We start from the raw sequence: 27883 nt of genomic DNA, 5'->3' as shown, positions 1-27883 counted from the left end.
AAAACAAGGAAAACAGTGCTATTAAATTCCAGTTATATACTGAGGCCTGCCAAAGGCTCTGAAGCCTGTTTCCTCACTGTAAAAAAAAAAAAAAAAAGAAACAGAATTCAGCAAGTATTACAGGGATCAGAGACATACTGGCACCAATTTAAATATCCTCTTTCAAAGGACTGAATGAGAATTGAAAAGGGAATAGCTTGTTCAGTATGTGATTTACTGCTCTTTAATGCCAACATGCATCTTCCATCTCAAATCATCTCAGCATGCTTCTATACTTTGACAGAGCCATCAGAAGAGAAAAGTAAAGGAGAAGTGTTCAGTTACCATTGACTGGTCTTGTGTTCAAAGGTGTGTCATATATACTGATTGTATATTTTCAGTGGCATACATTATATTCTATTTTCCATGAAGTTCAAAAAAAATATTTTTCTCTAATTTTTAAACTTGAGAGCAGCCATAAAAAAGAACAATATCATGTCTTTTGTGAGAACACGGATGGAGATAATAAAGGCTGTTAGCCTTAGCAGAGGAACAAAAAACCAAATACCTCATGTTTTTACTTGTAAGTGGGAGCTTAGGATAAGAACTTATGAACACAAAGAAGGAAACAACAGACACTGGGGTCTACTTGAGGGTGGAGGGTGGAAGGAGGGAGGGGAACACAAAAATAACTATTGAGTAATGGACTTAATACCTGGGTGATGAAATAATCTGCACAATGAACCCCCGTGACACAAGTTTACCTATGTAACAAACCACATGGGCCCCTGAATCTAAAATACAAGTTAAAAAAAAAAAAAAAAACTTGAGAGGCAAAATCTGGCTTTTTGAGAGGGGAAATACATCTGGTGATTTCGCTGTACACTGTGACACACTCCACAGTATGGAATAAAATTATGAACAGGCTTGTAAAATAAGCTTCTTCCAAATCTACTGCTAACAGGTAAAAACAAAAACTAAGCCAACGATTTGAAAGAAGGCTTTCAAATAAGTAATATTTCAAACAAGTAATATTTATTGTTTGAAAAAATACTTTGAAACAAGTAATATTTATTTAAGCCATCAGAAGTAGCTCTGTCTTGCCCTTACTTTTGTAATACAGAATAAGCCTGGGATGATATTTGCAAGTGATAGAGTTAAGAATAAACATATGAATAACAGATTAAAAAAACAGAATTTGATATATTTCTCAGGCCATTTTTCAAATGGTGTTAAAATACAGAATTTGGTGTATTTATTAACCTTTTATAATTTATTTAAAAAGAAATTTTGTGCCTGAAAATCTAATATGAATTACTTTAGGAACATTCTAAAATTACTTCACAATTTACACACTGCTTCAAAACATATTCGTACTCTAAATATTTTATTGAAAATATTATATACCTAATCAGAAGTAGGTATCATATATTTTAGATACATCTCTTAGGAAATACAATTCATACTAAGAAAATCTACAAAATACAAAAACTTTGTTAGTTCATATTTTCCATTTCTTCAACAAATATTTATTAAGTGACTAGTATACGTCAGCCAATGTTCTAGCCAGTGAATATACAAAGGTTAATAAAAGACCGTAGTTAATAAAACTTTTGCCCTCTTGGAAATTACATTCGTGTCCTTTAGGCTCTAATTGAAAGGTAACAGGAAATGTAATGTTTCCATTTTTAAGAAAATTATTTTTATTTTACTGTGATTTGCAGTCAAAGTATTACAAAAATAATATAGTCTCATTTCTTAGTTTTTATATTAATCTTTTAGAGTATATGAAAAGACAATAAAACCTGTAAACAGAGACAAAACATTTTCCTTTTTCTTTTAGACTTCCTTCTGTTCTTATTTTCACTGTTTTATAGCAAAGCCCTAGGGGCAGGGACCCATCCATGACTTACTCGTCTTTGTGTTCCAAGCATCCGGCCCTATACCTGGCACATTCTTGGTGCTCAACAAGCTGTACTGAATAAACCAATAACTTCGTATATAGGTATTTATAGTAAAATCACACCAGGAGAAACCAAAACTACTGCATGGACGTTTAACAAAAGATATCCAAAGTGGTCTGAATGGGAACTATTTGTGTTACCACATTCTTACACCTATCTGGGATGCCTCCAAGAACACTCTAAAGCCTTGAAACTGTTTGTTCTCTTCCAGAGGGCCTTCAGAAGATAATCAGACAACCATAATTGTTACCTTCCAGGATGGTATGTGCATCTCTTTGCTTTCCCCTAACAAATCCTGAGGAGGCGTGGAAGTGGGAGAACACTATGTGTGTATGCTGGAGTCGGGAGGTGATATTAGGGATGGCATGAGCGACAACAAGTGGTAAGGTGGAAAAACAGAATCCATGCTTCTTCATCGAAGTTGTCTCAGATACAGGTGAATGCCTCAGTTCTTCTTGAGCTACCATATTGACTACAGTGTTGTCATATAGACATACAAAATTGGATGCTTAAAAGCTTAAAATTTTATCGTTCCTTCATTTTCCTTTCTCCCACCACTTCACCCAGCACCATAGGGCATTTAAGGCAAAGTAAAGTGGGCCAAAAGTGCCATTCTTAATGTGGGAAGAATACACTATCTAAATGTGCCCAGAAAACAAACAAGGATAGATTTCACTGTTTAACTGTAGAAACCAGTTACAAGTCAGAAGAAACAGTATCTGCCCTGACACATTTCCTTTTCAGCATCATGTTCAGCCACACACAGACAAGCTTGGGAAGAGGATTTCATACCGTTTCTTCAAACTCTGGAAACAATTCCACTTGAAGGCTCAATAGTTCAGGTAAGACTACTAATTTTGTGACTCATGAATCAGTGATTATATATCTTTATGGAAAAAAAGTTCTTTGTCTCTAGCTGTTCAGGACCAAGTGTTCGCAAAACATCAGGATTCCAAAAAGGAATTAGAGGAGAATTTTGCAGATTTCGTTGCCTGAACGTTACTTTCCCCACCAGCCAAGAAATTGCCTAGTCTTCAACATAACCACCTAACTTTCTCTCTAGCAGAAAAGGATCCACAGCTGCAAAAACCGTGACAATTAGAGAGGCTAACAGAAACTTCCAGCAGTGATTTCTGCAGTTGAAGAATTTGAGGAATTAAGCAGACTTACTCATTTGAAATATCAACTCAACTACTCCAGACAAAACCTGTCACTAATACTGAAGAAAAAGATTTAACTTTAATTATATGTATTCCATTGTGGCATTACTCATTTCTATAACATGTTTTCACAAAAAGAAAAAGAAAAGGTTCTGTACGTGATTAAAGTCTTGCTTTCAGTATCATCATCATCCTATCCATTGCTGCAACATAAAGATATGATTTGAAGAATTTTTCATCTCAAAGAATGCCTTGTATCCCGATCAGCGAAGTAGGCACACTCTGGGAGGCCAGCCAGGATGTGGGAATGGCCTCCTATAAAACTGGATTTTTGTGTGTATGTTAAAACGGGATTCTACCTGTCTTTGCAGTAGTTTTATATTAATAAATGCTCTTTAACGTTCAATAACACGATGAGAAAATTACTTTTTGCAAAGAATGGAAACATAGATTTAAAAAATAGACTTACAAAATTTTTTTGGTAATAGCTTAAGTACTTTTTTTGTCGTTGTTAAGAGGAGTTTCATTCTTGTTGCCCAAGCTGGAGTGCAATAGCTCGACTCAACTCACTGCAACCTCCGCCTCCTGGGTTTAAGCGATTCTCTTGCTTCAGCCTCCCGAGTAGCTGGGATTACAGGCGCGCGCCACCACACCTGGCTGATTTTTTTGTATTTTTAGTAGAAAAGAGGTTTCACCATGTTAGCCAGGCTGGTGTCGAACTCCTGACCTCAGGTGATCCGCCCGCCTCAGCCTCCCAAAGTGCTGGGATTACAGGGGTAAGCCACCGCACCTGGCCAGCTTGTACATTTTTGAAGATGCTTTTAACACGTTGGTTAGCAAAGTTTATGCAAACCAAAAAATTCTATATTGTGCCTTGGGAACTCTAATTTGACATATTCCAGCACTAAACTAATGCCGTCTTTTTTCTATACCATGTACACAGAAAACACTAAACAGTAAAATAAAAGGCAGATTTTTAGGAGGTTAAAAAGGTTGGAATTAAGTTACTCGGTGAGCGCGACAGTTGTCAAAATTGCACTTTGGCCTCTCGGGTTCCCATTGTTTCCCTCCTCCTCCTCCAGTCCCTACGCCAGGCGGAGGTGGGGATGGGGCAAGATGAGCAAGGGAGAGGTGATCTCCCAGCCGCCGGTTTCTCCAGCACCGCGCACCTGCTGCCCCTTCCTCCGTGTGGTCGCTGCCGCCTTCCCGCCGGACGCCTCGGCCCCCCGGCATAGGCGCACCTGGTCCACCTGCCTCCGCCCCGAGCCTGCGGGGGCGAAGGGAGCGCGGCGCGCTAGGATTTTTTTTTTTTAAGTCAGCCTCTCGGGGAATGTTGGATTTGGCGGGTGTGCTCTTTGAAATACTATATCGGGAACCTCACACATAATTCTGTTTTTTTAAATTGCAAACCTCCCCAGTTCACTCTGCAGCTGGAGAGCAGGCCCGAGGCGGCGTCCCCCGCCCGCCTCCCTCCTGGTCGTCCCCTCCCCGCACCCGGAGCAGGACTCACGGGAGCCGCCCACTCCCGGCGCCCACTTGGTTCCTCCCAGCTGCCGTGTGAATGGGCCGCCCTCTGGATTCCGCGGAGGGGGTGGCTGGAAGGGGCCGAACCCCGGCCCCGGAGGCCGCCCCCGCCCACGCCCGGCGGCGGCCCACGCCGGGATCTGCGTCACTCGGCCGCGCGTGGGCGGGCGCCGGAGCCGCGAATGTAGCAAGAGCGGAATCTCCCAATGTGACAGCGCGGGGGGTGGGGGTGGAGGCGGCGGAGGCGGGAGGGGGAGGGGGAGGAGGGTGCCGCGCGCGCTGGGAAGGCAGGGGAGGGGAGGGCAGGGCGCGGCGGGGGAGGCGCTGCCGCCGCCGCCCGCGCGCCGCAGCCCGGAGGAGCTGCTGCAGCCGCCGCGGCCGAGCGAGCGCCGTCGGGGCGGGCGGGCGGGAAGCAGCGGCGGGCCCGAGCTGGGGGGGAGCAGAGACAGCGCGCCCACCACCTTCCCTTCCCCCCTCGATGGGAGCGGGGGCGTCCCGGCTCCTGCAGCCGCCAGAGGAGGGAGAGCCGGGGGCCGTCGCTTTGGAGTTGGGGCTGAGCAGTCCTCGGGGAGAGCGCGCCAAGACCGCTGCAGCCACTGGCTGAGTACGTACCGGGGCGGACGGCCGCCACTCTCGGTCCGCCAAGTGCGGGACGCTTTCGCGCCGGAGCGGCCGCGGGCGAACTTGGGGCGGCGGAGTCGCGGGGCCGCGCGGGCACTTTGGGGGCGGTGTCCGGTGGAGCGGGCTCCGCGCGGCCGGCGCCGGAAGAAGAGGGCGGCCCCGGGCTCGTGTGGGCGATACCCGGAGATGTTCTGCTTGCCGGGGGAGCGGGGAGCGCGGCCCTGACTCGTGCATTGTGCATTTTCCATCCGAGAAAGCCGGGGGTGCTGAGTCCATTCTGCTAACCGGGCTGGGGGCGTCACGCGGCGCTCGGAGGGACCGCGGGGCGCTGTGGGGGTGTGCGATGTGGGTTGTGCGCGCTGGCCCCAGAGTTTTGCAGGCGCCTTCGTCAAGGCAGGCTTTTTGTTTGTTTACTTTATAAAAGTGCTGTTCTTACCGTCTCGATTTTCTTCTTGGGTACCCTCCCCTTGCGAATGTAGTTTTCTTTTTAAAAGCGGAAGGAGAGTTTTGCATGGAAGTGGCTTACAGAAACTTGGCACCGAGGTGCAGGGAAGCGAGAGACTCTTTGTGGCTCTAAGGCCGTTGAGGAATTTGCAAACACATGTGGGACATACAAGCCTTGGATGCAGAGGTGTGTGACCTATTATGGAGAAACATGGAAAATACTATCAAATCTTTGTGGTCTGCAAGCTCAGAGTTTCCAAAGCTTGAGATAGGTAACGACCCTTCTGATAAGCCTGGATATTGCAGGATTTGGGGGAAAGGGATGGTTGAAATGGAATATCCATTTGTAGATTGTGCAGACCAAGTTTTTCAGCAAGTGATCGGGAGGACTTGCGTGTACTTAACCCCTCGCTCGCTGAGATTCGGGAGGCACGGAAAATTTGGGGATGGCTGTTAATTTAAAATTTCATCTTAAAGAGTCGATTTGGAGTAACTTGTCACTACCAGTTGGTTTGCCAGTGACGTGTCTGCCAACTCAAGGAGTGCAAAGATCAGAAACTGAGAGAGGAATTCTCAGATCTTGTTTAAAAATATTTTGGCAGTTTTAATAGATAATATGAGATTGCATAGGAACAGAGGAACCGAATTTAAAATAGATTAGTCATGTAGGAAATGCTTAGCTGTTGTTAGAGTGTGCACGCAATGACTTACCTTCCTAGGTTTTCACTTTTTTGAAGATTTTTCCCTGAACAACATATTCAATTACGCTATTTCGTAATTTGTGTGTGGGTTATAAGAAGTATGAGAAGAGAGGATGCATAGGATTTGCTCTCTCCGTTTTGGGTGGAGATTGAGCTTTTTCTGAAAGAGCTGCTTCTGATCTAATCTGTGTGCCAGTAAAAGTGGCTCTTAGATGCAAGGCTATCTTTTTCTCCTCCTTATTTGTGTCATTGAAGACATTTAATATTATCCTTTTATTCAGTTTAAAACATTATATTTTGTCCTTATGGGTATTAACATGCAAGTAAGGGTTTTCTTGAGACTTTGTAAGTGGCTGGCTAGGTCAGCCTCTTTTATCCCTGTTTTGGGTATTAAATATTGGAACATTAGATCTTGAAAGAAAATGTAAAAGAACTTCTGGAAGAAACTTTTTGTTTCAATTTTATTTTTACCATTTTGCAATAAAGTCAATATGCCATTCCCATATTAGAAATGTTTTCTTTTCCTGGCTTTGATGGTCTCTTGTTACTCGTGAAGGTATCAGTAATAATAATAATAAAAACATTGAGGCACGGTGGATTTTTATTTTATTCTACCTTCCAATTATGGATGTAATTCAAATGACAGAAATTCTTAGGATTACTATGCTGCTACAAGGACATTGAGTAAGCTTATATATCTAGTAAATAACTTGATCTAATAAATTATCTTATTTCAAAATTATTAATTCAGTTGAGTAATCTGTATTTTATAACTGGTAAGTAATACCCACTGTGATATGGGAAAGTTAATAGATTTTTATTCTCCTTATTAGAGAATCAGTTAAAGCATTAGGTATTTTTTTTTCATTACACTACAGCTAAGAACCTATTGGTTTATTATTGAAGATTGTGGGGGGGTTGCACTGTGGATGCTTCTCTGAAAGAAGAAATTATAAAGTGGGAGACATCTTTGAAGAATTTGTTAATGAACTTTAAATATTTAAAGTAACAGCTGGATGAAAACAGAAGTATGCCAGTTCCTAAAAAAATATAGACATGGGGTCTCGCTGTGTTGCCCAGGTGGACCTCAAACTCCTGGGGTCAAGGGATTATCCCACCTTAGTCTCCCAGGTTATGTCAAGTTTTTGTATCTGTTGGCCTAAGACTTAGGACTCATTTATTCCATTATAACAAGCCTGCAGCTGTTTTTTTGTGGGTGTTATTTATGTGCGTTTTTGGAAATGAAATCTCCGTAAAATTTACCTTTAAATGCAAAGCTTTGTTTTAGATGGAAGTGACCATTTTATAATATGATTTGAACAGTTAAGATCATGCTGATGTGTAATCACCCCACCTATGCATATTTCATTGTGGAATTTGCTAAACATTTTACACAATGAATAATACCACACTTGAGCGTAATAGAAGGTTGCTAGCCCCTTTGCTTTGGATTTATTTTTATCTTACCTGCTTCTTTTATCCTTTTGAACAGTAGTATGAAGAATAGCACAATTATTATATTAAATGCAAATTCCCTTTCTGATCTAACATGTTCAATAACTCATACAACGGTAGAATATACTCCGTAAGCTTAATGGAACAAGTGAGAAATTTGAGAAGTTGACACTTGAGAAAAATTGTAATCCTCATCTTGGGAGAATTCACACAGCTAAAACATACCATTAAGTTTTCAAAGAGTTTGTCATTTCTCCTTACATTGTATTTAGGGGTGGCCCATTAATTTGCATATTAATTTATTAATTTAATGATTTTTACAGAGAAACTTCTGAAAAGGTGAAAAAACTTATAAATATTGCCTGCATAGTCAGTGCTCAGAGGCTACTTAATGTTTGTTGAATGACTTGATGGTTTGTTGGTTGATTGGTTGAGAATTTCCAGCCATTATATGAAATGCTAGTATTTGCCTATTGTAATTATAATGAAATTAATACATAGTTATTTAGCAAAATCTGATTTAGTTTTTTCTAATTTTGCCAAGTAAATTTAACCTTACACTGAATATTTTTATTAAAATTTTAAGATGTCTCTAAAATTTTTTTTCCAGCTTCATTCAGAATTTAAAAACAAACAAGAGAGCATTTTAAATTTACCAAATTACCCTCAATTCATTGGAAGGGATATATTTAATTCACAGCTCAGATCCAAAAGTATCTTGACTTATAAATGATCCACCACTGAATACTTACTAATATGCATGCCTAGGTAAATCATTTGGAACTTGAAACACCTACATGGGAGTTAGTACCTATGGCTACTCTGCAATCTTAAGTAACCCATAAAGTTTAATCATTTTAGCTTGAGTTCTGGGTTCTAGAATGAGGATAAAAGCAAAAATAATTAATTGCCTCGAGCAAACTTTTCCATATCAAGGCCTGTGGTTGCATGCAGCCCAGGATGGCTTTGAATGCAGCCCAACACAAATATGTAAACTTTCTTAAAACGTTATGAGATTTTTGTGTGTGTGTGATTTTGTTTTTTTTAAGCTCATCAGCTCTTGTTAGTGTTAGTGAATTTTTTGTGTGGCGTAAGACAGTTCTTCTGGTGTGGCTCAGGAAAGCCAAAACATGGGACACACCTGACATAGAAGCTCATCCTTCCCTAAGTCAAACTTCTGCTTTTTATGAACCTTTTCAGTTTCAGCCTCTCATGTACCCATTTCACCCTTCTCCCAGGTCCCTGTACCTTCAAGCTATACTCTCCTAAAGTTGCAGTACTTCAGAAGCTTTAAGTGTAGTCTGTCCTCAGATCTCCTATTTTCATCATCATCCCCATTTCTCATCTCAATCTTTCATTAATGTGCATCAGATCTTGTCTAGATGTTAAGAGGAAAACAATCTGGTGGAACTAATTTACCTTAATCTGTAAATTATTCATGAGCTCTTAACTCTTTCTACGGTTTTTCACATTTTTTGCAAGTCTGTAAGAGGTTGCTATTAACTCAGGTAATTTTAAAGTAAAACTTGCAGGCTGTGTTGTGGGAAGGAATTTCTAGTTTTCTGCATAAATAAGTCAGGCCTTACTAGGATTTTTCCTTGGTTTCTTCCCACTCCTAGAAGTGTGTGAATATGTGTATTGCTGTATATGTTTGTATATATATATATAACAATGAATCCCATAGCACGGAGGGGAGAAGATGCAAGAATAGTGATTATAAATCCCTTTTAGTATGTGGATCATTTATGAGATAGATAATTTGGTGATAAGTTACACCACATTTATAGGAACAGTGAAGAAAAAGAACTAGGATCTCAAGACTGAACTTGAATTCTTAAAAGGCAGGTTTTGTGGCCAGACTCGATGTATAATGTGTAACACTAACCACTTGTAGTTCCTGTATGGGGAGAGCATCTTTTGCTTTCTTGGGAGAACAGCCATGTTATAGGAGTGCACCGTATAGCTTTTTAAGAAAGAGGAAGTAATGAGGATGAGAGAATGGAAAGGACTGTAGGTAAAGTAACGGGATGCCCTGTTATTGGATTGACAATTCATTGAGATGCCTGTTTACACAGAAGGCCTCCCTTTTGGAATATGAAAGGTTGTTGATCAGATTCCGACCCAGACATTGGGTTTCATTGCACAGCAACCTTTCCAGTGTTCTATGTTATTTAACATAGAACACTTCACTAAGAATAACGGGGGATTAAAGATTAATGAAACCTATTTCCTACCCTCGGGGTGCTTATAACCTAACAGTGGTTTGTTCTACAGAGCCAGGCAGGTGCCTGCCTTGTACCATGACTCCTTCACAGCTGCACAGCATTTACCACAGTGTTTAAGTCTCTGCTTCTTGTCTTTCTCCTGATTCTCCATGAAGGATTGTCTTGCCTCTGTTTCCCAGAAAACTGGCTTGGTGCTTGATGTATTTGAATAAGTTCAAAATATGAGAGAGAGAGTGTGTTGCGGAGTTTAGAGAAGGGAGAGGGCAGCTGTAGCCAGGGTCAGTGGAAAAGACATTTTGGGAAGGGCTGTGGAGGTTGGAGGGAAAGAGGATGCCTGGCACAGGGGCAGGGAATTGAAAGGCGTATTTAGGAATGTCCAGTGTATCTGCTTGTCACAAGTATATGGGCTTGCTAAGGAACAGAGAGAAGGGTGGAAAGACAGGCTTGGGTCTGGGATGCCCATATGAGTCGTTTGGATTTCTTTCTCTATGCAGTGGTGGTGAAGTTTGCCAGTTTGTAAACTTGGCATTGCAGTGTGGTATCTATTGAAGGTGAAGGAGCTTTTTTCAAAGTTGAGGCAAGAAGCAATGAGCACTAGAATTTGGTGCTTTTGAGGCAGAGAAAGAAGTGGTGGTGTAGCCTAAGGACATGCAGATTGGAAGAAAAAAGAACAAAAAGCAAAAATGGAATCCAAACTTACTTAAATCCAGGAAACTGAAAGACTAGTGGTGCAACTCAAAGAGCTAAGAGAGTCGGAATGAGTAGACTGAGGAATCTGGAAGAATAGAAGTAAATAAGATAATGTATTTGCTTTTAGACTCATCAAGTTTGAGGTTTTGACAATGCCCGGGTGGAATGCAAAATTACAGTTCAGAAGAACAATTTGGGCTGATGGTTCTGAACTTTTCAGGTGTGAGGATAGCGTTTTAAATTAAAAAATTGCAAATATTCATGACTACTTTTAGTATTTGTTTTTCGAGAATACATATAAAGACAAAAACAAAAATCCAATTATGCTTTTAAGTGAGTTCATATGTTACTAAATAATAGAAGTGTCTACCTTCATTTACAAAGGAGACCTGTGTGAGAGGCATCTTTTTCACTCCAGTGTTTTGTGTGCATTTGGATTTGAGAACACTTGGAGTAACTCCATGGCCCTGGTCCAAGCTGCAAATACAGATTTGGAGGTCATCTGCCTATAATGATCATTAAAGCCTGGGAATGGGTGAGATTGTCAAAAGAAATTTATGGACACACAATAGAGAAAAAAGATGTACTATGAAAATCTGGAGAATTCTTGCACTTAGAATATAATAAGGGAATGTAGGGGAAACAAATAATACAGCATTACCAAAGTCAGATGAAGAGCATCTCAAGGAGTGATAGATAACATGTAGCAAAGAGGTTAATGAGAGAGAGGCTCAGAGTTTTGATGATGAGGCCAGAAAACAAGCTGGCCTGAGGCAGGTTTGAAGGAATGGTTCTGCTTTTCCCTAGTGACAATTCAAGGCCTCTGTGCTGTTAAAATATCCTCACATCCCAGCTTGGAGACTGTCAGGGAAATTGTTTTCCAAAGGGAAACAGGAGTTGACCAGTAGTTTTGTCGACCAGACTAGCTCCTTATTTCACTTAGCACAGTTGGAATCTGGCAGGTGGCTGCTGCTACCCTGTAAGAAGACACAGTGAGTTTTTAAAAAAAGTTTTGGAACAAATCATTACCATTTAAAAGATCAGAGAATAACAGACAACAACAAATGGTCTTAAATTAATGCTTTTTGTTTAATCTCGCTTCCCTTAACATCATTGTGATTCTTTTTATTGGACTGAGCGGGGTAAGGAACATTTAAGCTGGTGGAAGTGAAAGTTGGCTGTACATTGGCAGCCAGGTCTCAGGGTTGGTTTTTAGAATGCAGTTAACTAGTTTCTCTTAACTATGGAATTCATTGAAAAGTCAGACTCAGTGTGGTCGTTCCAGGATATCTTGAAAAGGCCAGGTAACGGTAGTTTTCAGCTGAGTGGCTTTACAATACTATAAGCTTCCTGTATATAACATGTTAAGGACCCGTTTTATATTTTCTTCAGCTTGAAGAGATGGAGGTAGAGGCTTTCTTTTGACTTATTTGACCTTCATGTTGAATCATTAATTGTTATAGATTTTATGAAAACAGAAAATCTCATAGAAGTTTTCTTTCAAATCACATCAAGTTAATATATGAAGGGTGGGTGTTTAAATTATCACAGCAGGGTTTGGAAGGAAACTGAAACATTCTCTTAAAGCGAAAGCTTAGGAGGAAAACTCCTTTCCCAGTAGTAAGTATGGGCCTCTAGAAAGCCTCCAGGGACCGAATCAGTTAGTTCCCTTCCATCTGTTATCTTGGCTTTGGAGAGGTACACTTAGTCCTGTCAGTCTTTATGGAGATATTATATTCATAACTACTTTCTTACCCATACAGAGGACTTTCCCTTAAGAACTAGGGGGTTTCATTTTTTTTTTAATGGGTACAGATAAGAAAGGATAAAACTTGAAAATTATTTTCTAAAATCATTGCCTTATCTCAGAAGAATAAAATATAAGCTTGGTTCTTTTAGTTCTTTTTCTTAAGTTTCTCTTTTGTATTTGTCTAACATATGTATATTTTTCTTATTGCTCATAAAAAGATTAAAAACTATTTTTCCAGGTTTCCTCATTTAATCTCTCCTCTATCTCATAATGTAAGGAGTACATATGGTGAGTTAATCCATCACTCTATAAAGCTTGCAGAGTTCCAGTTCTCTTAGTGTGTGTACTACTGGGAAACACCGTGTCCTGGAACTTCCGGGTCTTCCCCAGTCTATTTTGATCATGTGTACATATATACACAGATATACATGTACTTTTTTAGTATTGCATTGAAAGCTTATGGAGGAGTTGCATGACATATATGATGGGAAAGAAAATTTCCTTTCTTCTACCTCTGACACTTTCTAGCAACCCTTCTATTTGTATAATGTAGTTTAATATAGCCGTAAACTTGGGTCTGTAACTCCTGACAGCTGTTTTTGTGAGTTGGTGTCCAGGTGGATGATAGACTCACCCTGGAGTGGGAGAACATGTAGAACCTCCTTTAGGTGATTTAGAAGATGCAAGTTTTCATCCAGAGGACTGAAGTGGCATGAATGTGAAGGTTGACCTAAAGAATTAACCTGGATCATCACAGGACCTGTAGCAGTTTGTGGTGCCCAGAGGATTTATTAAGTAGGAATCTTGTGTAGTCTGTCAGATTTGCCTAATCATGGGAGTCTCCTGAGATGCATCTCAGGCACCTGGGAAACTGTTTTTCAAAAGCACCCCCGGTGATTTCCTGGGTGTTAGCAGAAGCTACTGGGCCCTAATTCAGTCTTTGTTGTCTTTTGGGAAGTCATCAGGTCACCTGGTTATGCCCATGCTAGCCCTTACAAATAAAGAGACATAAAATTTGAGGATCAAAACAGATCCTCAAATAGTTGATCAAAACAGATTGTGGATGATACAGAGGTTCCAGGAGATGGGGCTTCTAGTAGTCACTGCTTAGAGTGGTAGGGGCACCCATTCTCCTGGCTTCAAGTGACTGAGACTAGAATTTTGTGTAGCCTTCTGTTAGATGGCGTAAAACAAGTCCCAAGTTCTGTGACTTCTTGGCTTTCAGAGAAAAGCCTAGTTAACTATTAATAGTTAACTATTGTCCCAGTTAACTATTACTATATGCCATTAGAGTTGAGAGTGGGTCTTCCATTTTTCCCTGATGCACATATTTTTTTTAGCCTTCTGTTATTTTCTCCATAGAGGGCTACAGGGTACTTTTAATCCTAAGAGTGCATTTGATTACAACAAGTTTATTTGTTTCTCTTAAATGGAAGTACTTGGCCAACTCCTCTTTGTATGTGGGAGGTCTCCCGGCAACTGTGAACAACTTTTAAAGGCTGCTAAGAGGTCAAGAAGTACTTTGCTGAGTCTTGTTCTGTCTCTTTAAGAACAGACTTCTTTGTCTTGCTTGGCCTTAAAAAGTATGTTTCTTCCTTGGCTTTGTCTTAGGCTTTCTCCTGCTGCTTTGGAGGGATCACCCGCCCTCCTCATTTTATCCTGCAGCTCTCCCCAATACATGCAGGGCAGTTCTCCGTAAGCGTTCTACCCTGTGCCGTGTGCAAGTGTGTTTGAAAGGGAATCCCATCTTCCTTATTTTTCTGTGTTCCCAATGCCTGTTAGAATTCTGAACTCTCAGATGTAATCTCATTGTCACCTGTAACTCTTTTCTTAAACCACAGTAAACAGTAACTATTTCCTTCGTCAGTAAACGCCAATAAACGTAACTTTGTTCAGCACTTAGATCTAAGTGATCACCAAATCTTGTCACTTACTCGTTGGACTTTTCTCTACTTCTTCTCTCTTGATTCCTAGACATACCACCATCTATTATCTCACCTCCAATTCATACTGAAATCGATCTTCCTTTGCCTGCCAGACTCATCTTTCTCATTTTTTTTTCTGTAAAATGGGAATAACTGTACCTGTGTCACAGGGCCGTTGTGAGAATCAGACATACGTAAAGTGTTTATCGTATTGCCTGGCACACAATAAGTATTCAGCAAATGGTAGCATACTCTACTTCTTACCTCCTGCTAAATTTGATAATTTATAACTCCAGCTGTGTCCAATCCCATATACAGTCAAAAATATGGGATGTGGAACCCTTGGTTTGAGCCTAGTTGGAACCTCTAGATTCCTGCTTACCAGTTATTCTCTTTCGGGAGAATAGTTCAGTTTAGTTACTGACCTATAAGGTTGTTAGGAGTGCAGAGTCAGATAAAGTAGGTAGAGAGAATGCTTCCTTCACAGTCAGTCACTATGCAGATGCTGCTTGTTTTTGTTTTTAAAACCTATAGTCTAACCTATTTGATGAAAGAGGTTTGAAACAAGTATGATGAATTTTTCCTTTTTTTTTTTTGGCAGGTTGAACCCATCCACAGTAATGGCTACGGCCTTACCCAGGACTCTGGGCGAGTTGCAGCTGTATAGAATATTACAAAAAGCCAACCTACTTTCTTATTTTGATGCCTTTATCCAGCAAGGTGGTGATGATGTCCAGCAGCTCTGTGAAGCAGGAGAAGAGGAGTTTTTGGAAATCATGGCACTCGTGGGCATGGCTAGCAAGCCTCTTCATGTTAGAAGGCTGCAGAAGGCTTTAAGAGACTGGGTCACAAACCCTGGGCTTTTCAATCAGCCGCTGACTTCCCTTCCTGTCAGTAGCATTCCCATCTATAAATTACCAGAGGGATCGCCAACATGGCTGGGAATATCCTGCAGTAGTTATGAAAGGAGTAGCAATGCCCGGGAACCTCATTTAAAAATCCCCAAATGTGCTGCCACCACCTGTGTGCAGAGCTTGGGACAGGCGAAGTCAGATGTGGTCGGGAGCCTAGCACTGCAGAGTGTTGGTGATTCCAGACTCTGGCAAGGCCACCATGCTACTGAGAGCGAGCACAGCCTCTCCCCAGCAGACCTGGGCTCCCCTGCATCCCCAAAGGAGAGCAGCGAGGCGCTGGATGCTGCTGCTGCGCTCTCTGTGGCCGAGTGTGTGGAGAGGATGGCCCCCACACTGCCGAAAAGTGACTTGAATGAAGTGAAAGAGCTGCTAAAAACCAACAAGAAGTTGGCCAAAATGATTGGTCACATCTTTGAGATGAACGATGATGATCCACACAAAGAAGAGGAAATTCGGAAATACAGTGCAATATATGGCAGATTTGACTCAAAGAGGAAGGATGGGAAACATCTCACACTCCATGAGGTACAAAGCCTGCATTATTCTTCTCTGTGTATGTAGCATGTTGCTAGTCATTAGAGATAAGTTTGGTAATAGTTTGCAGCAAATGTGATACACTCCCTGAAAGCAGTATTAAAAGCATGGAGGTGTTAGCAACATGTAACTCTTCTGTGAAGATAGACCATATTTATTGTGTTGGGGTATATATATATATGTGTATTTATATATATATATATATATATATATTTTTTTTTTTTTGAGACGGAGTCCCACACTATCACCCAGGCTGTAGTGCAGTGGTGCAATCTCAGCAACCTCTGCCTCCTGGGTTCAAGCAATTCTCTTGCCTCAGCCTCCTGAGTAGCTGGGACTACAGGCATGCACCACCACACCCAGCTAATTTTTTGTATTTTTAGTAGAGACAGGGTTTCACCATGTTGGCCAGCATGGTCTCTATCTCCTGACCTCATGTTCCACCCACCTCAGCCTCCCAAAGTGTTGGGATTATAGGCGTGAGCCACCACGCGCAGCTGTTTTGGGGTATATTTTTATTGAACGTGAACATGTTTGAGCTTTGTAACTACGGTATGTAGTGACTTTTAGAAAAATGGCAGAATTTAAGCAGTGAAAGCATAATGTCTTTGCATTTGCAAGGCAGTTCCTTTTTTAATTAAGAAATAAAACTGGGTTTTAAATATAACTTTTCATTTAAAAAACATTTTTGTAGTAATTACAGCTTTGAACATTGTTTTGGTTTGATGTTTGACATTAAAGATTTTTATTTTATCCTTATAGCACTCTAGACATAGTCTGCCTAAGTTTGTATGTGTATATGTGTGTGTGCATATAGATATAAAATTTTGTATGTATAACATATCATACTTTATGTGTGTTTATCAACTTTGACATTTATTTCTTGTCTTCTCATCTGTCTGGTCAACACATCACCTTTAAAATTCAGCCCAGAATAAGCTTAAGTGTTTTCTGTTATCTTTTCCTTCAAGTAGAATGACCTTTCCTTTTCATTTTTATCCCTACATATGCTTCTGTCACAATAACTTCAACTCCTTTTTGTACTTTTTTTTGTATACTGGTCGTGCTTCACAGTATACTCTGGGTTTCTTCAAGGCAGAGATAATGTCTCGTTCATCTTTATATCCCTAGAGTCTAATGTACTTAGTAAGTGCTTGGAAAATAAATGCGTTTTCAAGAGTTAAAAAGACTATTTCATAGCTTTTTTTTTTTTTTTTTTTGAGATGGGCGTCTCGCTCTATCATCCAGGCTAGAGTGCAGTGGGTGCAGTGTCAACCTCCTGGGCTTTAGCAGTCCTCCCCACTCAGCCTCTCCAGTGGCTTGGACAACAGGTGTGTGCCACCACACCCAGTTAATTTTTTTTTTTTTTTTAAGTTTTTTATAGAGATGGGAGTCTCTGCATGTTGCCCAGGCTGGTCTCAAACTCCTGGGCTCAAGTGATATGTCTGCCTTGGCCTCCCAAAGTGCTGGAATTACAGGTATGAGCCACTGTACTCAGCCAGATCTTTTTAAATAAATGATTTTAGACATGAATGTTGGAGCTTGAGCTCAGATAATTGGTTGGCAGAATGACTTAAGTCATGGCCAATCTGTAACTTGATCTATTTTGGGAGTATCCTTTGAACCAGTGGAGGGATCCACTTAAAAGGCTATATGGCTGTCATTAGTAGAAAAACAAAAGGCAAAATGTGTTGACACTTTTAGCTTCATACTTTAATTTTCTTATAATTTTTAAAACATAGCAGATGAAACACAAAGTTGAGTCAGAATACCTATATTTTTATCAAAGTAAAATTATTTCTAAAAGATTAATAAACCTAGTTAACCTGACTTAAAAAAAATCATTTCCTACTTTAAAAAAATCCAAAAAGAATTATTTTACACTTAGCTTTTGCTAAGGAGCTCTTTGCCTCTTTAGATAAGTAGGTACAGATGGTATTTAAGTAATGAGACTGTGGGTTTCCCAAAATAAGGAAATACTCAAAATGAATGCCAGTAGGCTGAAATGTGGGGGTGGGGGCTTTGGAAGTTGTGGCTTGTGTTTTAGAAGCTTCGCTTAGGCCTGCTTGTTACTTGTAACTCCAATATGTGAATCTGGTTTAATAATATAGTTTAGGATAAATGTTTGTGAATCAGGAAGCTTTCTTAAAACTAGTAACTATCTAAGATCTTGGAAGAAATTACAAAATCCTGAGGGAATTGAAAGAAAGTATACCTATTAGGTATACCTTTTAGGTATTATGAGAATTTTGCAGTGTTTTTTTCTCCTGATTATTTAAAATTAGGGGAAGTTTTTTTAGTTTTTCTAAGTTCCTGAGATTAAAGAATGTTGCTGGTTTCTACTCAATTTCCACATAAGGAATATATAACTTATTCTTAATTCATTGTTGGCTTAATCTCACTGTTCTGAGGGTTTTCTTCATATAAATTGTGTGGATACTGTTCTTTTAATCTTTCAAGACATAGAGCTGTATGTAGGTCACTAGTGGATAAAAAGCTATCTATACTTGTTTTTTCAACTGTTCAAGTACATAAAATTCTTTTTCTTGTAAGAATAAAATATTTGTTTATGTATTTATAATAATACATTTGTTTCCAAGTGTAGACTGTGAAGAACTATGGAATGACTTATTGTTAAGCCCCTCTTTTCTTTTTATGCTAAAGAATCAGTGATAGTCCTACAACCTGGCTAAGTATGGTCTGTTTTATAGGCATCAAATTGTGGAGAGAATGAGGGCTGAGACTTAGAACCACACACATTGCACGTGCTAAGGGACAAACCCCGAGCAATATCAGAAAAAAGCCAGCAGGCAGGCAGTGTTGCATCTATTATAAGGGGCATTAGCAGATAGTAGATGGTAAACTAGGCAAGCAATGTGCCCCCAGTCTTAAATCAGTGAATGGATGAGGAGAGAGCAACTAAAATTTGGGAACAGAAAGGCAGTAGAGTATTACAAGTTTCTACTTGTAATACTCATAAATATAAATAGGTAGACAATTTGGCATTACAGAATATTTGTCAGCAGGTAGCAGTTTCCAGCCAAAGAGCTCTAGAAAGATAGGAAGGAGAAGAGGAGAATGTAGTCAACAGGTAACTGTAGACTGAGCAGAAGAAATTCTGGAGGAATTGGGTGCTAAGCAGGTTACCAAGGTAAGGACCCAGGCCTTTAGAATAAACAGTGATGCCACGCTTAGGTCAGTTTCCATTATAGTGCTGAGAAGTCAAGGCTGAGAGTTTCAGAGAAAGCCAGCAATTTCACCTTCGAGAGAGGAGGAACGCTGAATCTGGGAACTCACAAACCTGGACACATTATTAAGTTAGCTTGTTTTATTCTGAACTCCCAATCTCAGAATTGATAGATTTTAGCATCTAACACTTGAAAGAAAATGTTGAACTTTTCCTTTTGATTATTTTAAAAAATGAATTACGGTAGTCTATTTCTTGAGTCAATTTTGGTAAGCTACATTTTTCTAAGAATATGTTCATTTCGTCTAAGTTTTCAAACTTACTGCTGTAAAGTTATTTATAGTTTTTTAAGACCTAATATTGACCTAAGTCCAGGCATGGTGGCTCATGCCTGTAGTTCAAGCATTTTGGGAGGCTGAGGCAGGCGGATCATGAGGTCAAGAGATCAAGACCATCCTGGCCAACATGGTGAAACCTCGTATCTTCTAAAAATACAAAAATTTGCTGGGCGTAGTGGTGCACACCTGTAGTCCCAGGTACTCGGAAGGCTGAGGCAGGAAAATCACTTGAACCCAGGAGGCAGAGGTTGCAGTGAGCTGAGATTACACTACTGCACTTCAGCCTGGCAACAGAGCGAAACTTAGTCTCAAAAGAAGAATACACACACACACACACACACACCCCTAATATTGATTGTACACTTGCTCTCCTTTGACCGTATCAGCCTTGCCAAAGATTTGCCAGTTTTATTCTTTTTCAGACATCTGCAAACGAGGGTCTGTGGGCCCAGTGTCGCTTATCTCTTGTTTTTATGAATAAACTTTTATTGGCACACAGCTGGGCCTATTTGTTTATGTACTGTTTGTGGCTGATTCTGAGCTCCAGTGATGAGTTGAGTAGTTGTGCCACAGGCTGTTTGGCCCATAAAGCCTAAAATATTTACTCTCTGGCCTTTTACAGAAAAAGCTTGCCAACCCCTGATCTTTATGAAGAAGCCATTTGGGCTTAGTTTATATTCTTGCTTGTGCTGTGTATATATTTGTCACCTTTCTTACAGTTATTTTATTTTTTTTTCTAACTTCATTTGGGTGCTTAGTTCATTAATTTTTAGACATTATTTTTCTAATATGAGCAATTAAAGTTCTCACTAAGTACTGATCCATTGTTATTCCCAAAGTTTTGATATGAGGTTATTATTTTTCAACTTTATGATTTATTTTCTGACCATGAGTTATTAAAAGTATTTTTTCATTTCCAAATAGGAGTGATTTTTTTTTCCATTAGTTGTGTTTTCTAACAATTTCTGACTGAATTGCATTGAGGGCAAGAGAACATGGTTTGTGTGATGCCAGCCCTTTAAAATTTGTTGAGAGTTTAGTTGTGGTTCAGTTTGTGGTCAGTGCTTTTTTATGTTTGGAAATGATATCTTAAGCAGTTGTTGGTAGAGTGTTCTGTATGTGTCTGTTCTAACAAGCTTATTAACTGTTATTCAAATCTTTTATATTCTTAACTATTTTGTCTACTTGCTCTATCAGTAAGAAGAGTTGTGTGCTAAAATTTTACTGTGATTGTAGTGTCATCTGTTTCTCTTTATATTGTGCAGTAATCTTATTAACCTTTAATAATGCATTTTACTTTAAAAAGCTATTTTTTTAATATTCATATAAATACATGAGCTCTCTTTTTACTAGTAATTGCCTATTACATCTTTATATCTGATTTTGAGACAGGGTTTACTCTGTCACCCAAGCTGGAGTGCGGTGGTGAAATCACACTCACTGTAGCCTCGACCCTCCACGCTTAGGCGATTCTCCCACTCAGCCTCCTGGGTAGCTGAGACCACAGGCGTGTGGTCCAAAGAAAGCAAGCTAATTTTTTCTTTCTTTTCTTTTCTTTTTTTGTAGGGACAGTGTTTTCATGTGGCTCAGGCTGGTCTCCAACTCCTGGGCTCAAGTGATTTATCTGCTTCAGCCTCCCAAAGTGTTGGGATTACAGGCATGAGCCACTGCACATGGCCTATTGCTTGTTATATCTTTATATCATCCTTCTATTTTCAGCCTTTCGGAATCCATGTTTTATATATATCTTTTACATAAAATTATATATAAAATTTATATAAGATTTTAAAGAACCCAGTCAGATATGCTTTGTTTTTTAACTGGAACATTTGGTCCATTTACATTTATTATAATTACTAATATTTTGGATTTTTTCCATTATTTTATTTGTATCTTCCCTCTTGCCCCGATGCATTTTATTTCCACATTTATCATCTGGGATTCGTTTCCTTTTAGGATTTTCTTAATGAAGTCCTGGTGGCAAACTTCATCCTTCCCCACCTACTAGGAAATAACTTTATTTTGCTCTCATTTTTAATTACTATTTATTTGGGGTGTTAAATTCTGTAATGTTAGTGGTTTTCCCTTAGTAATTAAAGATACCATTTTATTGGCTTTTGGCTTTCATTGTTCTGTTTAGAAGTTAGTGCTTATTCTGTTACTTACTGTTTGCCTTTTAAATCTTGTTTGTTTCTGCCCCACTTCTTTCTCCTCTCCTGATTCTCAGGTTTCTTGGTTATTTTTACTGTATTGCTTTTCAGTCATATTTTCAAATCCCTATATTTCTTCAAATGGAGTGTTTGAAGGTCTGATTTTGCTGTTTCTATGAGTTTTCACTTTTGTTCTCTTGTTTCTTTGGATGTTTTATGATTTCTGTGAATTTATATTTCTTGGAACTTTAACTGTGAGAATATGTAGAGGCCTGGGAAGAAACTGAATTCCCTAGAGGTTATTTGCTTTTTCTTTTTACCAGGTATCTGGGGACATTGCAAATCTGCGACCCTATGAAAATAAATTTTCAGCCCACATAGTGTGAATTATGGCTGATTTGGGGTCATGAAATCTCAAAAGAGTGCCTTTTGTTCTCTCCCAGTCATTACCAGTGTTCAAGACAGATAATTTTCTTTGCATTATCCTGGGGGTACAGATGTATTTCTAATTCAGCCTTACATTGGGCATGTGTGCTGAGGTTTCAGCTTTATGGAGGCAGCATCTTAGACTCCTCACTTTTGGTTGGCTGTGGCCTTTGCCTCTTGTTTCCTTCCCATTCTCTCCAATCCCATGAGGCCATCAAGATTGAATCTCAAACTTATCAAGTATAGCAACTGTGCTTAACTTAAACTCCCTTGAGGTACTGTATTTATTCATTTTGGTCTCAGTGTCCTTATTCTCATCAGCTCATTCAGCATTTAGATGATCCCCTCCCCATTTTATTTAATATTTTTGGTTGTTTTTTCTGAGAGGGGCCAATAATGATACCTAGCCCTCCCAGTGCTGGAGATGAAAGTCCTGAGCCTTCCTATCACACTGTGGTCACAGTGTTTTTATGCCAACAGTACTTAAAGTCACAGTCATTTGATTGTTGGAGATTACAATTTTAACAACCCATAAAGAAAGATTTATTTAAGAATCAATAAACCACTATTTTTGAGCATAAAGATAACTGGAATGACTTTAATTTTTAAGTCCAGTTATAAGAGATAGCTAATTTCAGGAGGCCGGGTGTGGTGGCTCACGCTTGTAATTCCAGCACTTTGGGTGGTCAAGGCAGGCAGATCATTTGAGGTCAGGAGTTTGAGACCAGCCTGGACAACATGATGAAACCCTGTCTGTACTAAAAATACAAAAAATTAGCCAGACATGGTGGCACACACCTGTAGTCCCAGCAACTTGGGAGGCTGAGACAAGAGAATCACTTGAACCCGGGAGGCAGAGGTCATGCCACCATATTCCAGCCTGGGTAACCCAGTGAGACCCATGTCTCAAAAAAAAAGGAAGCCAACTTTAAGAAATCTTTAACATAAAGATATGAGTGGAATTTTGGTATTTTGGGCCACAAAAAAAAAGGAAATAAGTAAACCAGTAAGGTTTACTTATTTGTTACTTTATCCTTTTAACAAAATTAGAATATTGACATTCAGAAAAAGCTAACAGTGCTACAGCAATTGATGAACTGTTTGGGAATATTTTCATTTTTCTTTTGTAAGTATATCATAATAGTTATTGATTTGTTAATTATTAGCAACTGGGGGCATGAAATCTAGGTAACTCTGACAAAATACATGTTTTTAAGGGAGAGGCTTCATGAATCAGCTTTTTATTACAATAAGGGGGGGTCTGCTAGAGTTATTTCTCCAGCCTCAGTTTTCTCAGGTTCCCTGAGGGACTGCGGAGTTTAGTCTACTACTTTGGTTTGTGGGAGCTTAAATTCAGTGACAGTGAATGCATTATGTTTGTTTTCCTTGGTTTCTGGTAAGGTGATGGAAGGAATATTAGAATATTGTTTTCCGTTTATGTTGAAAAGTTATTTCCTGTGGTTGTGCATAAGCTGGTACCTCTGAAATGTCAATTTAAACATCTTACGGAAAATCAGGTTTTTATAGTAATTTAGATTTATGAGTGTGAAAACAAAAATCGCTATGTAAAAAGCTATTTGAGAATGCTCTTCAAGGTCATGTAGCTACTGTCATTCCAAAAGTGAAGTTGATTTATTTTGGAAATCATTATTTAAAGTATACATTTCACTTTTAACTCCAATAACATTCAAAGGCACTTAGGGGAGGAATTTATCTATTGATGACTCTTTAGAAGGAGGGGAGAAAGCTGAAAATAACTTCTTCCTTCAGTTACGCTTTCATATTCAGCTATGGATTTAAAGTAGGAGACTTGGGTTTATTATTATAACCTTTTGCTGTCAGTAGCCAAATTAATTGTCTCAGAACAAATCAATATAAATCACAGTTGTAAATTTGGGGAGGAGGATATCAGATGTCTGTATCATACCAGTGTACCATAACACATCCTAGATGGTTTAAATACTTCGATGGGAAAAGTAAAAGGATTAGACTAAATTATGGTACATTTATATATTGTTAGGGTGGGAAGAGTGTTTCTGTGCCTGGCACCCAAGGCATAGAAACTGTGTGGCTAATGACAAACTTTAAAAAAAAAAAAATCCCGTTATATGTGATGAAGAGTTAATACTGTTAATAAAGAATTCCTGAAGTTCCAAGAAAATGAAACATTGTAATGAGTCAAAAACATAAGAAAAAACTTTAGTTTCATAGTTAAAGAGATGCAAATTATAACCAAATGCTTTTAGAAATAGAAAAGTTTTAAAAAGGTAAGAACAAGTGTTGGTCAAGATGATAGGAAATGGACTCCTCATATAATCATTGACAGCATTATGATTTAGAACAACTTTTCTGAGGGTAGTTTGGTGGAATGTATAAATTTGTTAAAATTTAGTATACCCTGTGACGTGACAGATCTATTTGTAGGAATTTATTCCAAAGAAATAATTGGATTTGTGTGCAAAGATACACATTTAAGAATCTCTTGTCGGGTGCAGTGGCTCACGCCTGTAATCCCAGCACTTTGGGAGGCTGACGCGGGTGGATCACGATGTCAAGAGACTGAGACCACCCTGGTCAACATGGTGAAACGTCGTCTCTACTAAAAATACAAAAAATTAGCTGGGCACGGTGGCGCGTGCCTGTAATCTCAGGTACTCAGGAGGCTGAGGCAGGAGAATTGCCTGAACCCAGGAGGCGGAGGTTGCGGTGAGCCGAGATCGCGCCATTGCACTCCAGCCTGAGTAACAAGAGGGAAACTCCATCTCAAAAAAAAAAAAAAGAATCTCTTATGCAGCTTTTTTTAAACAGTACATGGAAAACTGGAGATATGTTCAGAGTGAAGGTGGTTTAAATAATATATTGCTCTTTTCTACAATGGAATATTGTATGTGTACATAGTAAAAGTGATATTATAAAGGATTTTTCAGTTCACTCAGCAGTCAACAGATATATATTGAACTTCCAACCCATGCCAGATGCTAATGTAAACAAGTCTCTGCCTTAATAAGCTGGTGAAATAAAAAACACAGCATACATAACTGAAAAAAGTAGATTACAAATCTGTATGTATGTATGTACTTACATTTTATATGTACACTGAAATATTGGAATAATGTATATTAGAATATTGTCATTCTGGATGGAATGATTGTGTGCTATTTATTTTTGTTTTTAAAAATTTTAAGTAAGAAAAATTATTCTAAATAAAGAGATGAGATGCCTGGGTAGGGAGAAAGGGTGGCTGCAGTAGTCCCCTCTTATCTGTGAGGGACACATTCCAAGATCCCCAGTTGGATGCCCGAAACTGCAAATGGTACCAAACCTTATATACACTGTCTGTCCATATACATGCATACCTACCATAAAGTTTAACTTCTAACTTAGACACAGCAAGAGATTAGCAACAGTAACTATTAATAATAATAAAGTAGGACAGTTAGAACAATATGCCATCATTATTGCTCTTGCACTTTGGGGCCATTGTTGAGTCAAACAAGGGTAACTGGAACATGAGCACTGTGATACCAGAAGACTCCATCTGATGGCTTAGATGGCCACCAAGTGACTGATGGGCAGGAATGTAGACAGTGTAGGTACATTGGACCAAGGATTGATTCATCACTTGGACGGGACAGAGTGAGATGGTACATCGTTTAGAACTTATGAATTGTTTATTTTTAGAAATTTTCATATAATATTTTTGGGCCACGGTTGACCACAGTTAACTGAAACCTCAGAAAGCAAAACTGTGGGTAAGAAGGTACTGCTGTACCTGATTTCTTATGAAAAGAAAACAAGAGCTAACACTAACAACCTTGTGCCAGGTGTGTCTCCTCATCTGCTTCTTGTTAGAACCTTTTGGGATAGTGATATTATGCCATTTTGCCTCTCAGAATATTAAATACCAAGTCTCTCAAAAGTTTTGCATGTCCAGAGTCACAGCTGGTAAATGATGGAGCAGGAGATACCTCAGGTCTGTCTGCCATCATGTCCCATTTTCTTTTTGCTAATCATCATGCCTTGGTTAAGTAAATCTTTTGCATATTAAAAAAGCCTGATATAACTCTTGACAATTTCCTATATCTATTTATATTGACAAAATTATGTGAAAATTTGTCTAGTTAAACAATTACAGGTTTTGAGTTTAGGGTAACAAAATTTTGGTACAAAGTGTTTGGTCAACTCTATATTGGCAGTATTTGGTAATTATTGAATTATGAAAAGGCTGTAGAATTAGATGGATCATAGAGATTAGTCCAAGACCTTGATATTCCAATACAGCCCTAGTATGTGATAACTCTTTTATTTTTTTTTATCTTTTTTTTTTTTTGAGTCAGAGTCTCGCACTGTCACCCAGGCTGGAGTGCAGTGGCATGATCTTGGCTCACTGCAACCTCCACCTCCCGGGTTCAAGCAGTTCTCTGCCTCAGCCTCCTGAGTAGCTGGGATTACAGGCACCTGCCATCACACCCAGCTAATTTTTTTATTTTTAGTAGAGATGGGGTTTCACCATCTTGGCCAGGCTAGTCTTGAACTCCTCACCTCATGATTCACCCGCCTCTGCCTCCCAAAGTGCTGGGATTACATGCATGACCCACCATGCCCAGCCACTCTTATTTTTTACTAAGCGATTTTATAAATGTTTAAAATCATTTGGTCTTGATTCCTTTTTAAGAATTTTCCTGTCAACGCACATTTAAAAAAATCCGTCAGACCATGTACATTCATTTTTGGTTAGAGATAGTATCAGCAAATCCTGTATTCTAATATTTTGGGTTCTTTTATAAGAAAGATGCAGAATATGTTTTACTCTTTATTTTCCTTGTTGTCTATAAACTCTCCTACCTAACCAAAAATAAGCAAGCATATGAATAAATGAAATCAAGATGACTATTATGATTCATTTGGGTGCTGTGAGATGGGAGATGCGTTGATTTTCTTCAGAAATTTGGCGGGGGGAACGATCCAAGATGGCCAATCGCTAACATCTCGGGATTGCAGCTCCCAGCGAAAGCTCAGACAACGAGAGGACGCCACACTTTCAGACAAATTTTGGTTGCTCACGGAGCAGAAGATTCCCAGTGGAGGAGCCACACAGGTCGCCAGCGCGACTCTTGTGGCCGGCACAGCAGTTGTGCCGGCACCTAGGCGCGGCAGCTCTTGGTGCAGAGTAAATGGGACTGGTTCCCCTTCTGACCGAGGTTTGGAGCTCGGGGAAGGCAGAGTCGCCTATTACGGACTCAAGAAGGAAGCCAGACTGGAGATTCCCAGGCAGAAAAGCACCATCAGTCTTAACCCTGCTGTTTTGGCTGGCGCAATGGGTTGCTCATATTTCGGCCCTGGGAATTAACAACTTGGACGTCCACTCAAAGACCTAATTTGAAAGTTGGTAATTACAAAGATGACAGGTGGATAAATTTACAATGATGGGAAGAAACCAGCGTAAAAAGGCTAAGAATACTCAAAATCAGAAAGCCTCTCCCTCTAAAGAGGATCACAGTTCCTCATCAACAAGGGAACAAGACTTGATGGAGAACGAGCACATCCCATTAACAGAATCAGGCTTCCAAAGATGGATAATAAGAAACTTCTGTGAGTTAAAAGAACATGTTGCCCCCCAGTGTAAAGAAACTGAGAACTTTGAAAAAAGGTTTGACGAAATCCTAATGAGAATAGACAACTTAGAGAGGAATATAAGTGAATTAATGGAACTGAAGAATACAATGCAGGAACTCCGAGAAGTATGCACAGGTTTAAACACTCGAATTGTTCAAGCAGAAGAAAGGATATCAGAGGTAGAAGTCCAACTTAATGAAATAAAACGAGAAAACAAGATTAGAGAAAAAAGGATAAAAAGGAATGAGCAAAGTCTCCAAGAAATGTGGGACTATGTGAA

The 27883-nt window shown here is 39.5% G+C and overlaps 1 protein-coding gene across 4 annotated transcripts in view; it reads left to right on the top strand.

Annotated features, from left to right (window-relative positions):
* The first annotated feature begins 5696 nt into the window (after positions 1–5696).
* Positions 5697–27883, top strand: part of NAB1 (NGFI-A binding protein 1) — a 46579-nt gene continuing 24392 nt past the window's right edge. For 2 of the 4 annotated variants that reach the window (XM_003733204.6, XM_008999098.5), the window contains exons 1-2: positions 5697–5879; positions 15040–15877. In XM_003733204.6, coding sequence (XP_003733252.2) covers positions 5872–5879; positions 15040–15877 — 846 coding nt within the window. In that variant the 5' untranslated portion in view covers positions 5697–5871. Of the gene's footprint in view, positions 5965–15039; positions 15878–27883 lie in introns of all 4 variants that reach the window. The other 2 variants (XM_078327081.1, XM_035304228.3) reach the window with 1 other exon arrangement.

Source organism: Callithrix jacchus, chromosome 6 (genome assembly GCF_049354715.1).
Source record: "Callithrix jacchus isolate 240 chromosome 6, calJac240_pri, whole genome shotgun sequence".
Lineage (NCBI taxonomy): Eukaryota > Metazoa > Chordata > Mammalia > Primates > Cebidae > Callithrix > Callithrix jacchus.
This window is presented reverse-complemented; position numbering and strand designations above follow the sequence as displayed.